The sequence below is a fragment of the Martes martes genome, assembly GCF_963455335.1.
Source record: "Martes martes genome assembly, chromosome: 10".
NCBI lineage: Eukaryota > Metazoa > Chordata > Mammalia > Carnivora > Mustelidae > Martes > Martes martes.
In genome coordinates, this window is record NC_137898.1 from 15,489,798 (window position 1) to 15,506,457 (window position 16,660).

A 16,660-nucleotide genomic window follows, 5' to 3' on the forward strand; every position below is an offset into this window, starting at 1 on the left:
AGGGAGTTGCATTTGATTGCAACAGAATCTTACATAGGTAAGGAGCAATATATGGAAAAAGATTGCACTGAATGGGTCATTTTTTTGGATTGGATTAAAGCTTACTTGATATTTATCATGCATTGCACAGGATGTGTTAATAAGGAAGATTATTGAGCAGTATGATGAGATTAAGCTTTCAATATTTAGCAAAAGTGATGGAGAGGTACATAAAGTAGAACAATAATATTGCATATATTTATTCCCTCAGGAACAAAGGATTGGCTTTAAAAAGTGATTCTCATTGGAATATAAATAGGAAGATTTAAAACTCATTTTGAATAAGAATTAAACAAAGGTTTAACAGAAAATATTTGAATTGAAAGAAGATGGAATAAGTCAACCAATACAGAAAAATATGATGAACTCAGACAAAAACAATAGAAAAATAATTTCACTTTTAATAGGGGTGAAATAACTACAGATTATTCCTGCACAATATGCTGTAAATAACAATGCACGCTTCTCAGTATCTCTAGTATTATTACATGCAAGCATAAGATCTATATATTAGGATTTTATTTCTTGAATTGATTTTAACTGCACATCAGTTCACTTCTGAGGTTCCACATATCATTTCCTAGAAATAGAGCAAAGTAATGGAAATAATTTGAGATTACATAAATACATTCATCCATCTACTCCAGGTAACAGGAGAGAAAAATGTGGTTCAAAAATGTTAGTGAACTGGGGCACCTGGGTGACTCAGTCAGTTGAGCTTCTAAGCCCTTGATTTTGACTCCGGTCATAATCTCAGGGTCATGAGATAGAACCATGTGTCAGGCTCTACTCTGGGTGCAGAGCTTGGTTGAGATTCTCTTTCTCTCTCTTCTCTCCCTGCCCTCCTCCCAACCCTACTTGCACTCTTTCTTTCTCTAAAAAAGAAAAAAAAAAGTAAATTAACCATTTTGAATTTACTATATCTGCAGATGGAGAACAAATTAAAAACAGAAATTTTGAATATAACTACCATTGTGGAATTTGTTCTCTTGGGGTTTTCTGATATTCCCAATATCCAATGGATTCTTTTTGGGGTATTTTTAGTCATCTACCTAACTATCCTGATGTGCAATAGCATCATAATATTGATAATAAGAATTGACTCTGCTCTCCAGACCCCCATGTATTTTTTTCTCAGCAATTTTTCCTTCTTAGAAATCTGTTACGTAACAGTCACTATCCCAAGAATGCTCATGGACCTATTGACCAAGAAAGGAAATATTTCTTTCTCTGCCTGTGCTGCACAAATGTGTTTTGTCCTTATGTTTGGAGGTTCAGAGTGTCTTCTCCTGACGGTGATGGCCTATGACCGCTATGTGGCCATCTGTAACCCTTTGCATTATACTCTAGTCATGAACCACAAGGTCTGTGTCCAGCTGGTGACTGTGTCATGGATCAGTACAGTTCCAGTTGTAATTGGGCAAACATGCCAGATTTTCTCGCTGCCCTTTTGTGGGTCTAACACAATTAATCATTTCTTCTGTGACATTCCCCCAGTACTCAAACTTGCTTGTGGGGACACATTTGTGAATGAGATAGCAATCTATGTAGTTGCAGTGGTCTTCATCATGGTTCCATTTCTGTTGATTGTTTTCTCCTATGGCAAAATTATATCCAGCATTCTAAAATTGTCATCAGCCAAAGGGAGAGCTAAAGCCTTCTCCACCTGCTCCTCTCACCTGATAGTTGTAGTCTTATTCTATGGAACTGCTACCATCACTTATTTACGACCAAAACCAAATCAGTCTGAAGGAGTTGGAAAATTGATCTCTCTTTTCTACACTGTTTTGATCCCAACACTGAATCCCATTATATACACTCTGAGGAACAAAGACATCATGGTAGCACTGAGAAAACTACTAACAAAGTTATTAATATGACTCAAATACATGAAATTATGGAAAGAATTTGCCTATGTGTTCATCATGTAGAGACAATAGAAAAAATGTCTTCTAGTTTTATTTCTCAATAATTATCATTAATGTCATCATAGCATCCTCACATTATATTCAGGAACCTTAGTTTTATAGGATTGAAATAAGGGCTTCTGTATAATCAAAACACAATTTATCTCAATTGCAACAATCTAATTTGAAGATCCATCTGTCCTCTACTGTGAACTAGTGAGTTAAGAGATTGCTTGAACAATACAATAATAGCCAACTCGGTGTGTTTTTAAATGAAAGATGAGGGTCGTGTGCTGTGGTAATTTTTTTTTAACACTCCCATTCCTTCAAATATATTTGCTGCCATTCTTTGTACTTGTGATTGAATTTAGTCAGTGACAAAACCCAGCAGCAGCCAAGATGGTGGAATCAGGAGAATCAGTATTTTCTTTGCCTTTGCCCTTCCATCTGTCTCTTGTCATTGTCCAGGTTGCTTTAAGATCACAAATCCTGAGAATTTGCCCTTTACTCTGGTGACATCATTCCCTCCCACTTGTAGCTTCAGGTTTTGCTTTGATAATATCTATTTAGTATTACAAGCCTCTGGACTTTTCACTATAATCTATACAAATGGATGTGTAGCCCATGAAATGTTGGTCCCTCTAAAATAAATGTCTATTTAGAATCTGCAAATGTGCCTTATTTGAAAAAAAAAAGAAAAAAAGAAGAAAAAAAGGACTTTGTGGATGTAATCAAGTCAAGGAAATGAGATCATCCTGGTTTAAGGTGGGCAATATATTCCTTGATCAGTGGCCTTATGAGACAGAAAGGTAAACACAGTTTAAAAAATAGAGTCACAGAGAAGAACATCATGTGAAGGTGGAGGCAGAGACGGGAGTGATGCAACCAAGACCCAAAAAGAGATCAAGAGCCTCCAAGAGCTGGAAGAAACAAAGAATGAGTCTCCCTTAGATCTTGTAGAGGGAATGAGGAGAGACTGCTAACACTGTGATATTGGACTCTGGATTCTAGAACTATGAAAGATTCAATTTTTGTTGTTTTAAGCTCCTCAATTGGTGGTATTTTGTTACAGTAGATCTAGGAAAGTAATGCACTATGTAAATAGTCTTTTCATTGAAGTGCTTCTATTTGAATTCTCTGGAATAAATTCTGTACCCTTTTTAGGAAGTAATTTGGCATTTTATTCTTTTGAATGAAAAAAATTAAATTACTTGTCCTTTTACTTTAAAAACCGTATCGATGAGGGGAGCCTGGGTGGCTCTGTGGGTTAAAGCCTCTGCCTTCAGCTCAGGTCATGATCCTGGGGTCCTGGGATTGAGCCCCGCATCGGCATCGGCATCGGGCTCTCTGCTCAGCAGGGAGCCTGCTTCCCTTCCTCTCTCTCTGCCTGCATCTCTGCCTACTTGTGATCTCTGTCTGTCAAATAAATAGATAAAAATCTTTTAAAAAAACATATCAATGAAAACTCATCTTGTAGAGATAATATTTTCCAAGAATAATTATTACCTATATTCGTTTAAGAATTTTTATTAAATGTGTTTGTTCAAGAGTGTTTATAAGAGGTGTGTTTTTTTAATAGTGCAAAAGGAACCAAGAAACAAAGGGAAGGTGCTCTCAGTTGAAACATACTGAGACAGTGGAATTCATCTACACCATATAATACAAGCCAGCCTTTCAAGACAATGCTTTAGATCCCCTTCACTGAAGAATTTCCAAGCTTTCCTGACATGTGAGAAAGTAAATGCATGCATAAAACATAACTATGTTTGTAAAACAAAGAAGGTTAGCAATCCATAATCTCATACATTAAAAAAAGAAATTAAGATTTTGTTTATTTATTTGTCAGAGGGATCCAGAGAGCACAGGAAGCATCAGGCAGAGGGAGAAGCAGGCTCCCCGCTGAGCAAGGAGCCAAACGTGGGACTCAATCCCAGGATTCTGGGATTGTGGCCTGAACCCAAGGCAGATGCTTAACTGACTGAGCCACCCAGGTGTCCCAAAACAAAAGTTTCTTGCATATATATGATTATATATGTATTTGTATATATTTATATTATATATTGCATATATAATGTATATAAAATATATGTACTTACACTGTTCTACTGAGGGAGGAAAAAGAAGCTATAACTAAACCTAGAAGAGAAAGTGTGAATTATTTTTAAAAGAATTTATTTATTTATTTGATAGAGAGAAGAATCACAAGTAGGCAGAGAGAGAGAGGGAAGCAGACTCCCTGCTGAGCAGAGAGCCCAATGCGGGGCTCGATCCCAGGGATCTTGAGATCATGCCCCAAGCCAAAGGCAGGGGCTTAACCCACTGAGCAACCCAGGCACCTGAAAGTGTGATTATTTTATGTCAATATGATTTTGTATTAATATTCTTCACTTACTTTAGAACACTATAAAATTCAAACCTACTAATATATGTTAACAATGTTGGTATGTTTAGGATTTAGCATACATTTGCTTTTGGATTCAGTTTTGCTCTTTGATGCTAGGATATCAAATGCTAGAATTTGAATGGAGATAAATTTTATGTACAGATCAATAGCCAGATGAAAAGATGCATACATAGGGTGAGGTCAGGAGGCTCCCGAATGTATGAACTTCTGTCCTCATGCAGTGGGATGTGTCACTCTTCAGACACATGGATATGTTCACCCCACTGGGAGCTCTCTGAGCCCCAGCTTTAGGAATGTTTATAGAGGCTTCATCACATAGGCAAGGCAGGCCATTAACTCTGTTTTCAGCTCCTCTCTCTTCTAAAGAAAATGGAGGTAAGGAGAGCTGAAAATTCTAAGTTTCTAATCATGGCTTGTTTCTTCTGTTGATCAATCAGTCCTCATGCAAAAGTCATCCAGGAGCCCACCCAAGGTTGCCTCATTAGAACAAAAGACACTCCTACTGCCCAGGAAATTATAGGAGTTTCAGGAGCACCATGTCAGGAAACAGGGTCAAGACCAAATATTAAAACAAAAGATGCTCCAAGTGTGCTCATCACTTAGGAAATAACAAGAGTTCCAGGAGCACGATGTCAGCAGTCAGGGCCAGAGATCAACATGTATTTCTTATTGAGGTCACAATATCACAATCATACCAATCAGAAAGAAAAAATAATGAACAAAACAAAACAAAGGAATATATGTCCCTATTTAAGGAATGCTCTTCTTCTCTTTTCTGTGAATTCTTACTTAATCTATTTAGTACACTTTTCCTTTCCTTTTTTTTTTTTCCTTTTCTTAATTTAAATTCAATTAGACAACATATAGTACATCATTAGTTTCAGATATAGGGTTCAATAATTTATCAGTCGTCTATAACACCCAGTGCTCATCACATCATGTGCCCTTTTTAATGCCCATCACCCAATTACTCCATACCCCACCTCCTCTCCAGCAACCAGTTTGTTTCTTATAGTTAAAAGTCTCTCGTGATTTGTCCCCCTCTCTGATTTCTTCCCATTCAGTTTTTCCTCCCTTCTCCTATGATCCTGCACACTATTTCTTATATTCCACATGTGAGTGAAACCATATGATGATTGTTTTTCTCTGATTGGCTTATTTTGCTCAACATAATACTCTCCAGTTCCATCCATGTCAATGTAAATGCTAAGTATTCATCCTTTCTCATGGCTGAGTAATATTCCATGGTATATAAATACCACATCTTCTTTATCCATTCATGTGTCTATGGACATCTTGGCTCTTTCCACAGTTTGGCTATTATGGACATTGCTGTTATGAACATTGACACATGTTGTGATGAGTACTGGGTGTTATATGCAACTAATGGATCTTTAAACACTACATGAAAAACTAATGAGGTACTATATGTTGGCTAACTGAACATAATAATAAAAAAAGAAAGAAGAAAGAAAGAAAGAAAGAAAGAAAGAAAGAAAGAAAGAAGAAAGAAAGAAAGAAAGAAAGAAAGAAAGAAAGAAAGAAAGAAAGAAAACCAAAGCTAGTGGTATCACAATGCCAGACTTCAAGTTATATTACAAGGCTGTGATCACCAAGACAGCATGGTACTGGCATAAAAACAGACAAATAGATTAATGCAACAGAATAGAGAACCCAGAAGTGGACCCTCAAATCTGTGGTCAACTGATTCTTAAACAACCTGTTGGAACAAAATTGCCTTTCCTAGAATTGAAGCTTAGAATTCACAGCCTCTTTGCTCTGAGTCTTTCCCATGATCTCAGCTAGATTTATTTCAGATTCTCATTTTACCCTAAGCAAAGCTTGAAAATATTCACACCTTACAGATGTAAAAGGAAATTGGGAAAAGATTGATATGCCTGAAAAAAGAAGGAAAAATTTCCCCTTTTTAGATTAGCCTTAGCTTGAAATTTTAATTTTTTGAACCATGTGTAATTCATTCAACAGCTAAATCTCAAGTTTTGCAGGTGACCATGAAGAAACCAATAGTATAATAGTTTTGTGTATAAAAATAACATTTTTATAGTATAATAGTTTTGTGTATAAAAATAACATTTTTCATCAGAACATTAACACAATGGTTACACAGGCTAACTCTAACTAGTGATCAAGGAACCTATCATAGAGGAGAACATAAGAAAAACAAATTTGACATCTCGGTCTGATAGGAACAGACTCCCAAAGGAGCATTTATAATAGAATAGATAAGGTAAGAATCAGATGTGTGTCAATTTTGGATGGTCTCAGATAGTAGTGTTCAGTGCTCTGTTCCATGCCTAAGAAATGGAATATGCTGTCTGCTCTAGTCCATATAGGGGCTGAAGAGAAAGTAATCTGGGAAGGCTAAGAACTATGTGGAAAAATTAAAATACAACACATCAGAGATGCCATAGTGATGCTTCTAATTAGAAATCTAAATTTGTCAGGTGGAAGAGATCCCTGAGGTAGAGTTAACTAACTTTCATTTAAAGAACAGTTCATGTTTGGAAAGAACAGATCATTATAAAGGTGGTTTACATATCTTTGATGACACAAGTGATTTTCAAATACAGTAACTAAACCATTAAACCCTGTATAGTGAAAAAAATCAGCAAGAACCCAAAGAAGAAAGGTAAATGCAAACTAATTTATACTGATACTAGGCTTAGATGATATTTTTAAATTTAAAACTTGCATTTAACACAAAGTAACACATATATCATTTTGTTACAGTGACTTCTATATATTTCTGATTTTATTAAATAAAATTTACAATGAAATCATGTTAATAATGGGATTAAGTCATTTAGAAATACTGAAAACTATAATAACTGAAGTAATTTTTCTAGGTAAATGTAATATTATTGGAAATTTCATTTTGAACCAATACACTGTAACTAATAAGTGTTACATTTATGTATTCAACCTGATAATGTAATAAGAGATTTAAGGCATAGTAATCCGTGAAATCATGTTACAACCATTGGGGAACCCAAAGAACATGTATTTTAAAGAAAACAAGTGATAGAATTAAGGACTTGCAAGATAATGAAAAACAGTTTTAAATTCAATATTGTTTTTAAATTAATTTAAGTTTTAAGTTGCTAATATACACCAAATCTATAAATACAACTGAAGCTTGGGTGGCTTCCAATATTTAGTTGAAGTAGAGTGCTGTTTTACCTTCTCTTAATCATTTGGAGTTTTTCACATAATGGAGGCTTGGGTTTAAAGAAAACTCTTACAACATTAAATTTTATTTCCCTTTATTAATAAGAACTTAAATATTCATAAGAAAGAAAGTAGTATAATATTGTGAGAGCTCATGGAGCAAACCTCTGCTCTTTCTGCTTTGCTCCGCTCTTGAGAAATACATACACAAATCTTACTATGTCATGTTATATATCAATGATTTCATCACCAAAATGTTGAGTTTGTACAACTAGAAATTATATTTTATTTAGCATGGTAAGTAATTTTCTTCCAATAATAAACATGACATCATTTATATTAAATAAATGCCATTTGTAATAGAGATACATAAAGATTGGAATTTTATTATCTTGTATATTAATCCATTTCTCCCCTTGAAGAATATGATTTTTTTGTTTTTTTAATTTTTTTTAATTTTTATTGTGTTATGTTAATCACCATAAAATATGTCATTAGTTTTTGATTCAGTGTTCCAAGATTCATTGTTTATGCACCACACCCAGTGCTCCACGCAGTACGTGCCCTCCATAATGCCCACCACCAGGTTCACCCATCCCCCCACAGAGTCCACAGCCTCTCATGGTTCATCTCTCCCTCCGATTTCCCCCCTTCACTTTTCTTTTCCTTCTCCTAGAATATGATTTTATTTAAAACATGTCTGCTGCTTTACTTAATTTCAGAATCAAATACTTGGCATGATCTTATGTGTGCAGCCATTTTCTAACACCTATAGTGATCCTAACTGGGAAAACAGTCACGGTCTTTGCTTCCCAGGTCCTACACTAGTAAGTGAAAAGAAAGACTTACAAAAGGAATTAGCCAAACTGCAACAACCTTTGCTGAACAGTGATAGGTACTCTAGGACTTAAGTTCACAGAAAAGAGATAATAATACATAAAAAAATATTGGTGGAGAATTCATATCTGCAGAACGTGACATTTTTTATGACATTCTGATGATTGCTTTGAGGTCTCATTCTGTTTCCAAATTAATCACTTGATACAAAGAAAAAGTAAATTAGAGAATTTTTTCATGCTGCTTAGAACAGAGAGTACAATTCAGAAGAGTAAGTTTTAGTTTTTATTAACAATGATAACAGCTATCTTTAGAGAGACTCTTATGAGTGCCAGGACTTCAAATTGTTTTACATGTGTGAAATGAGTACATTAATATAAATATCCTAAGTGTTGGTACAGTATTTAGCCAGTTTTGTAGTTGGGTGAACTATAACATGAGGAGATTAAGCATCTCTCATGAGGTCACGGAGCTAGCAGGCGGTGGACCCTTGATTTAAATCCAGCCCATCTTGGCAGTGGATTCCATATCCATGACATTATAGTATGCTGTTTGGTGGACAAAGTCCAAACCCACCAGAATGGAGAAATGAAAGGCAGACCTGCGACTGATCTTGAGCCAAGAAATTCCGAGGGTACAATATCGATCTCAGGGTTGTGAGATCGATTCCCACATCAGGCTCTGAGCCTGGCACAGTCAGCTTGGGATTCTTTCTCTCCCTCTACCCCTCTCCTGATTCTCTCTCTCTGTCTCAAATAAATAAATAAAATATTTAGAAAAGTAAGCACTGACTTGTAATCATAACACCTGTGTACACATGATCACATTATTTATCATTAGTAAGTTTCACTATTCTTATCTCTGAGAAGTGAGTTTAGAAACTGTTATGTCAAATGTTTTTTGAGGAACAAAAGAGAAAGTGGAGATCACACAGCACACAGACCCACACCTTCCCCCACCACACACATACCCACACACATACCCACAGGTAAAGAACACACTCCAGGCTATCCTTGTTTTCCAGGGTCACCCTTTTTTTATTTTTATCTGTATCCATGCTCCCAGGCAACTTTTCCTGAATGAAACCCTTTTATAGTCCCCATTTGGTATCCTACCAAAAGACATTTATTTCCCTATGTGCGATAAAATACTCTTCTACTCTTTTTTTTTTTTTTTGGTACATTTCCTAATGATATTAACTGTATAATAAGAAAATGCATGATCAAGAAATCAAGTGATAGGAGGATATTGAAGAGTTCAATTAGGCAGTTGAAAATATATGGGGAAGACAAAGTCTGATATAGTTCTACAGAAGTGTGGTAGAGGAAACCATAGGGAAGTACAATAGCATTGTCAAGAAATGTAATTAAGAATGGGATCATATGGCATAGCAGGAGATCTGTTTTCAGTAATTGCCAGTGTTTCCAGTGTCTGTGCTGAGGAGGGCATAGTTTGGTTTATCCTGGGCTGTATTCAGAAAGTATATGGAATGATCTTAAAGGAAATTTCAGGGGAGTGTGTACAGTGATAATCCACAGGATCCAAACTGAGAAAGTGAGAAATACACAAATAGTAACATTATTAAATGAGAAACAATTACAGTGATTATGAAAACCAATGTAGATACTCTTATACAATTTAGAGAATAGGTACTGATGCATTAAAGTAAAATAAAAGTACATGCAAAATTGACCCTTTTCACAGATGAAACACCAAGGAAAACCACAAGAAGAAAATCTGACTGAATTGATAGAATTTGTTCTCTTGGACTTTGCTGATGTTCCCCATCTCCAGTGGCTTCTATTTGGAATTTTCCTAGTCATCTATATTGTTATTGTGATGAGTAATGGCATCATATTTCTAATAACAAAATTGGATCCTGCTCTCCAGACCCCTATGTACTTTTTCCTCGGCAATTTTTCCTTTTTGGAAATCTGCTATGTTTCTGTTACTCTCCCCAGAATGCTTATGAACCTTTGGACCCAGAGAAGAACAATTTCTTTAGTTGCTTGTGCTACACAGATGTGCTGTGTTCTTGTGTTGGGAGCCACAGAGTGCCTTCTTCTGACGGTGATGTCCTATGACCGCTACGTGGCCATTTGTAACCCTTTGCACTACCCTCTAGTCATGAACCACAAATTTTGCATCCAACTGGTAGCTGGCTCTTGGGTCAGTGGAATTCCAGTCCAGATAGGGCAGACATTCCAGATTTTTTCTCTGCCCTTTTGTGGCTCTAATTTAATTGACCACTTCTTCTGTGACATCCCCCCAATACTCAAGCTTGCTTGTGGGGACACATTTATGAATGAAATGATGGTCTACATAGTTGCTGTGTTGATTGTCACAGTTCCCTTCCTTTTGATACTTATTTCCTATGGCAAAATCATCTCCACAATCCTTAAATTGCCATCAGCCACAAGTCAGGCTAAAGCCTTCTCTACCTGTTCATCTCATCTTATGGTTGTGGTGTTGTTCTTTGGATCAGCCATTATTACCTATTTAAGACCCAAAACCAGTCACTCAGCAGGGACTGACAAAGTGCTTTCTCTTTTCTACACTATTGTGACTCCCATGTTTAATCCCCTCATATACAGTCTAAGGAACAAGGAAGTCATAAAGGCATTGAGAAGATTGTTATGTAAATAATTCACTTCATCAAAAATGTGATACTTGCAGGAATTGATTCCTTATGTATTGGTGTTGAAATTTCAACAGATATTTATATTAATTTCTAATATCTGTCTATACAATAGTAACTTTTTTCCAAATTAAACATTACTTATAATGTTATACTGTGTCAAATCATACATTTGTGCACATTTTATCAAATAACAAGTCATTCTACTGGTAATTTCATAGTTTTCTTGCGTTTTATTTTCCTCTCTCCGTAAGAACTTTTGACAAGATTCGATGTAATGAACTTAGTTGTAATATAGACTTTGTTGTTTTACTTACGGGAAACCATGTCATTCATTTCCGTAGAGTTTCAAGAACCACTTTAAGAACCGGCTTGACAATGAACATTAAAATAATTAAATATGTATATCTTGCAATGACTCTACAAGAAATCATTAAAGAAAAAAAGCACCTTTCACTGGAAACATAGTTTTATAAACTATTTGAGTGCACTAATACCAATCAATATTAAGCATAATTTATGCTACTACCAGATTAAACATTTCTATGTAATACAGTTTTATGATTTGATAAAAGTAAATATTGTTATTAAAATATTTGCCTGTGGGTTGCCTGGGTGGCTCAGTGGGTTAAGCCTCTGCCTTCGGCTCAAGTCATGATCTCAGGGTCCTGAGATCGAGTCCTGCATCAGGCTCTCTGCTCAGCAGGGAGCCTGTTCCTCCTCTCTCTCTCTTTGCCTGCCTCTCTGCCTACTTGTGATCTCTCTGTGTCAAATAAATAAATAAATAAATAAATCTTAAAAAAAAAATAAAATATTTGCCTGTAATAAAAGGAGGTGAGAAAGTTATGGGAATGTATTTTTAATATACTTTTCTAGAGATGATAGTGTGATGGGAAAATTAGGGAAAAGGAATAAAGTTTTATAAAATATATCTACTACAGGGGCATCTGGGTGGCTCAATTGGTTGAACACTGGATTATGGTTTCACTTGAGTCGTGAACTCCCAGTGGTGGGATCGAGCCCCGCATAAGCCTCAGCACTAGGATTGGAATCTGTTTAAGATTCTCTCTTCTCTGCCTCTCCCCCTACTTGCTCGTGCTCTCTCTCTCAAATACATACATAATTAAAATCTTTAAAAAAAATATCTGCTATAAAAACACAGATATTACACATCTAACTTGTATACAATATACACACATACTGGAAGTGATCAACAAAAATATGATCATCGATATAAATTATGGGTATATTAGGGTAAAATATTCTATTATCTTCTCCTTTGTTTTACTGATGTTTATAGTTTATTGCAATAAGCGTGTGTTATTCATGTAATCATGAAATGTGAATATGCATTCATAAATATGTATTCATTGTGTATCAGGAAAATCATTACGATTCATTGTTTGTATTGTTTCTCTATTTGTATTGATGTAATTAACCTTATTAATTGTCAGTATTTATGCCTATCTAAGGAATCCTTGTGTATGCAGGCAACAAATCTCTAAGGAACCATGACCTGTCACCAGTGCTTCCAATTAAAAAAGAATGTGCTGAAGATTGCACTTGCTTTTAAAGTTTTAGTCCATAAGTGAAAAAGTCAGTTCTACTCACTTGATATGAACATATCAAAACTGTAAAAAATATGATGTAAATGATTGGCTATAGGAACAAATTAATAAAATAGAAACATGAACAATAAAAAATGCCAGGAAAATTTCCAAGCAGAAATTGTATCATTCCTGAAGCTATTATATGTGGAATGGAGTGAGGCAGTTATAAAAAATTCTCTCCATTTTCGTTGTCCCTCCTGCCTAATATAGGGAAAAAAAAGTTGAAATAGAAGATATACCAAGGGTGAAAACATTTAAAAATAACTCTAATAGATGTCATCAAATCTAACATTTTTATAGAAGGGCAAATAAAAGCTATGGTCTTGGAGCACTTTGATTATTTTTTGCTGGATAATGAAGTTCCATACCTTCCTCCCAAAATCTGTGAACAGTATCAACAATTATTTTCTCACTTAACTAGTCAACCTACAAAGTATACACTATATACTAACTGACTGAAATTTAAGTAAAAATCTGAAACAAACAAGAAAGCAGGAACCACTTACAGTGATAATTATATGCTGAAAATTTATTTGTCCCACTAGTTTTTAAATATAATGTACAGCAAATAGATGTGCTTTGTAAATTACAAATATCTTTCTTGTCAAGATAAACTTTTATTTCTTATTTTTAAATTGTGTTATTCCTAGAACAATTCATTCACAATTCTAAGAAGTTGATTTTACTTCTTTGTAACACAGACATTTATTTACACAACTACTCATGCTTGTGTGTATTTGTGTGTATGTGTGTGTGTGTGTATACACACACATCTGATGTTTCTTTGAGGGTCATTATTCTATGGCACTCAAAATATTTGGTAAAACAGAGAGTCCATTAATTAATCAATAGGCTTCTCCATACATTTGGTTTCTGTACTGAAAGCATATGTAAACATTAGGAAACTGTTTCATATCCTAAATCAAAATAAAAGGAAAGGAGATTTTAGGAAATCTTTGCTCTTTTGTTTTTCAAGTGGGGTCACATTTAGAATCACAAGTAAAATCAGGTAACTAATTTGACAAACTACTTTCTTTCACTATGATGAGGAAGATAATAGATGACAATGGGAAAAATTCATTAGAAAAAATGAAAGTAGTTAATTAATTAGAAAACATTTCTAGAGGCTTATACTCTGAAAATCAATTGACTAGAAGCAAGAAGATACACGGCATAGAAGAAAATAATGTGATATGGAGAGTTGATAGAAAGCTAAATGATATTCCATGTCTGGAAACTGTGATAGGCCCTGAAAGCCCAGGAACCCAAATATTTTCTGGTGTATAACTTGAGAAGCCAAAGCAAAATAGATTCTGCCCAGAGGTTTAAAAAGGCAGGGAAATTTAAAGGCTATTATAGAAGGATTTGTATTAACATTGTGGCAGTTAAAATAATTTCCATGTTTCAATGTGCAGCCTTTAAAAAAAAAAAAAAAGTGCAGGGGCACCTGGGTGTTTCAGTGGGTAGAGTGTTGGACTCTTGATTTCAGCTCATGTCATGATCTCAGGTCCTGAGACCAAGCCCCGGGTCAGGCTCTGTGCTGAGCTTGGAGTCTGCTTAAGATTTTCTCTCTTGGGGTGCCTGGGAGGCTCAGTTGGTTAAGTGTCTGCCTTTGGCTCAGGTCATCACATCAAGTTACTGAGATGGAGCCCTGCATTTGGCTCCTAGCTCAGCGGGGAGTCTGCTTCTCCCTCTCCCTCTGCTTCCCTCCCAGCTCATGCTTCCTCACTCTCTCTCTCTCAGGCATGCACTCTAATAATAAATAAAATATTTAAAAAGAAAAAAAAAATTCTTTCTCTTTTCTCCTTTTGCCTCTCTCCTCTTGCACTCTCACTCTCTATTAAAAAAATATGTGCAGCCTTCATTCACCAGAAAACTAGGTTTTCTGGTGAAATGCCTCCTTCTCCAAAATTCTTGAATTTTTGACAAGATTTTTTAGATCCAAGATCATGATTATATGTTCATAATATTAAAGTGGGATAGTGATATGAAACATTATTTCCATTTTATAGAAAGAGTTGTTGATACAAATAACAACAGAGTCCCTCAAGAATGCATATTTAGGGTAAATTAGAAATAAAAACTGGGTATCTTGATTCCTGAACTAATGCTGTTTTCATTATACCATAGCATGTGCTTATCAAAGAAAAGAACAAAATAGCATTCTCACAAATATTGTAATTATCTTCAACACCCTCCTCACTATTACAATGGAGAATATATTTAATTCTTGATACATGCAAGAAAATACATGAGGTAGGTTAAGGTATTTATACTTATACATACTTAAACAAAGATGAGATACAGCATCATGTTAACTGATGGAAGTTTAAAATTCAAGACCCTAAAAATGAAAATTCAAACTTTTACATTAAATGTTGCATTTAAAATGGAAGTCCTTATAAAAAGGAACTAATCTGAAGGGACAAAGATCTACAAGGATAACAAAACTTATAAAGTGACATAATTGTTGGATAAATGAAACAGTCCTCAGTATTAACAAGAATGTTTAGAAATAAAGACTGAGTATCCTCTGAGTTGCACATTCAAATCAGAGAAGTGGGTGTTAAGTACAGTGTTGATAAATCCCCTAAATCTTCTTACCTTTAAGATATTTATGATTGATTAGTTCTTGATTTTACCTGTACTTTCCAGCAAAAAGAGCTTTATTTTATAAAAATGAGACAAGGATAAAATAGGAAAGACTAGTCACTGTTACACTAAATTAAATATAACTTGTAGGAAGACATGTTAGGCATCTTCAATATGTACATATTACTATTTGTGATATTAAGTGATTGTGTATGAAACTTTGTTTCTTGTTTTCTCCCCCTTTACAGTTTCAAATGGATTCTTTAAATTAAGTGTGAAAAAAGTCATAGACTGCGGTGCCTGGGTGGCTCACTTTTTAAAAAAGTCATAGATTTATTTTTCACTGCAACTTTTTTTTTTTTTCTTTTCAGCGTAACAGTATTCATTGTTTTTTCACCACACCCAGTGCTCCGTGCAATCCGTGCCCTCCCTAATACCCACCACCTGGTTCCCCCAACCTCCCACCTCCCACCCCTTCGAAACCCTCAGGTTGTTTTTCAGAGTCCATAGTCTCTCATGGTTCACCTCCCCTTCCAATTTCCCTCAACTCCCTTCTCCTCTTCATCTACCCTTGTCCTCCATATTATTTGTTATGCTCCACAAATAAGTGAAACCATATGATACTTGACTCTCTCTGCTTGACTTATTTCACTGCAACTTTGATAAATCAAGTAAGCTATGGCAAAGAATTCTGAGAAGTTAGAAATACATTTCAGAAACAGGTATAAAGCACAATGATGAAATTATTTTATTTTATTTTATTTTGGTCAATTATTAACATATAGTGCATTACTAGTTTCAGAGGTAGAGTTTAGTGATTCAACAGTTGCATGCAACACCCAGTGCTTCTTGCATCAAGTATCTTCCTTAATGTCCATCACACAGTTACCCTGTACCCCCACCCACCCATGGCAATTACTTAAAACAAAATGATAGGGCCAGGTCAGATGTTTGACTTTCTCTGAATACACATGGAAACATTTTCTTAACTTATACTGAGAAAGTAAATATAATTAAAGATTTTCATTTTGTTTTTAATTTCTGTTTACAATTTAAAATATTTAAAATATGATTTATAATTTGTCTGGTGTTCACTCCCTCAACACATACCTAGTGTAAACCCATCACAAAGAAATGAATGGGTCATAGATACAGGTGGGAATTCCAGCATGATATTTGTAAATATTTGACAAATAGGAAAGGCCAGCCCTATTTCTTCCACATATTTTTAAAAATAATTCTAACAGTTGAAATTATGTGAAAACTTTAAAGGTAGGTAAACTTATAATATGCTTTGAAAAAAATTGTCCTAAAGAATAGAATATTTGAGAATTGATTAATTGTCTTGTTAAAGAAGAAGTCACAAGTGACTTCAGGCCAGAACTCTCAAATATACAATTGGAAAGGATTACATAGTAATTCTGAATGAGGGTGCCATCGTAAA

At 35.0% G+C, this 16,660-nt stretch overlaps 2 protein-coding genes across 2 annotated transcripts; both read left to right on the forward strand.

The window, feature by feature from the left end:
* Positions 1-968: 968 nt before the first annotated feature.
* On the forward strand, positions 969-1,919 carry LOC308351055 (olfactory receptor 10AG1-like; the record flags this gene model as incomplete). The annotated part of the gene is made up of 1 exon (XM_080816538.1): positions 969-1,919. One exon carries the CDS (start codon positions 969-971, stop codon positions 1,917-1,919), a length of 951 nt encoding a protein of 316 aa, XP_080672664.1.
* An 8,155-nt stretch (positions 1,920-10,074) lies between these two features.
* On the forward strand, positions 10,075-11,022 carry LOC308351187 (olfactory receptor 10AG1-like; the record flags this gene model as incomplete). The annotated part of the gene is made up of 1 exon (XM_080816650.1): positions 10,075-11,022. The coding sequence occupies exon 1, from the start codon at positions 10,081-10,083 to the stop codon at positions 11,020-11,022; it is 942 nt and encodes a 313-aa protein (XP_080672776.1). The 5' UTR covers positions 10,075-10,080.
* Positions 11,023-16,660: the final 5,638 nt, after the last annotated feature.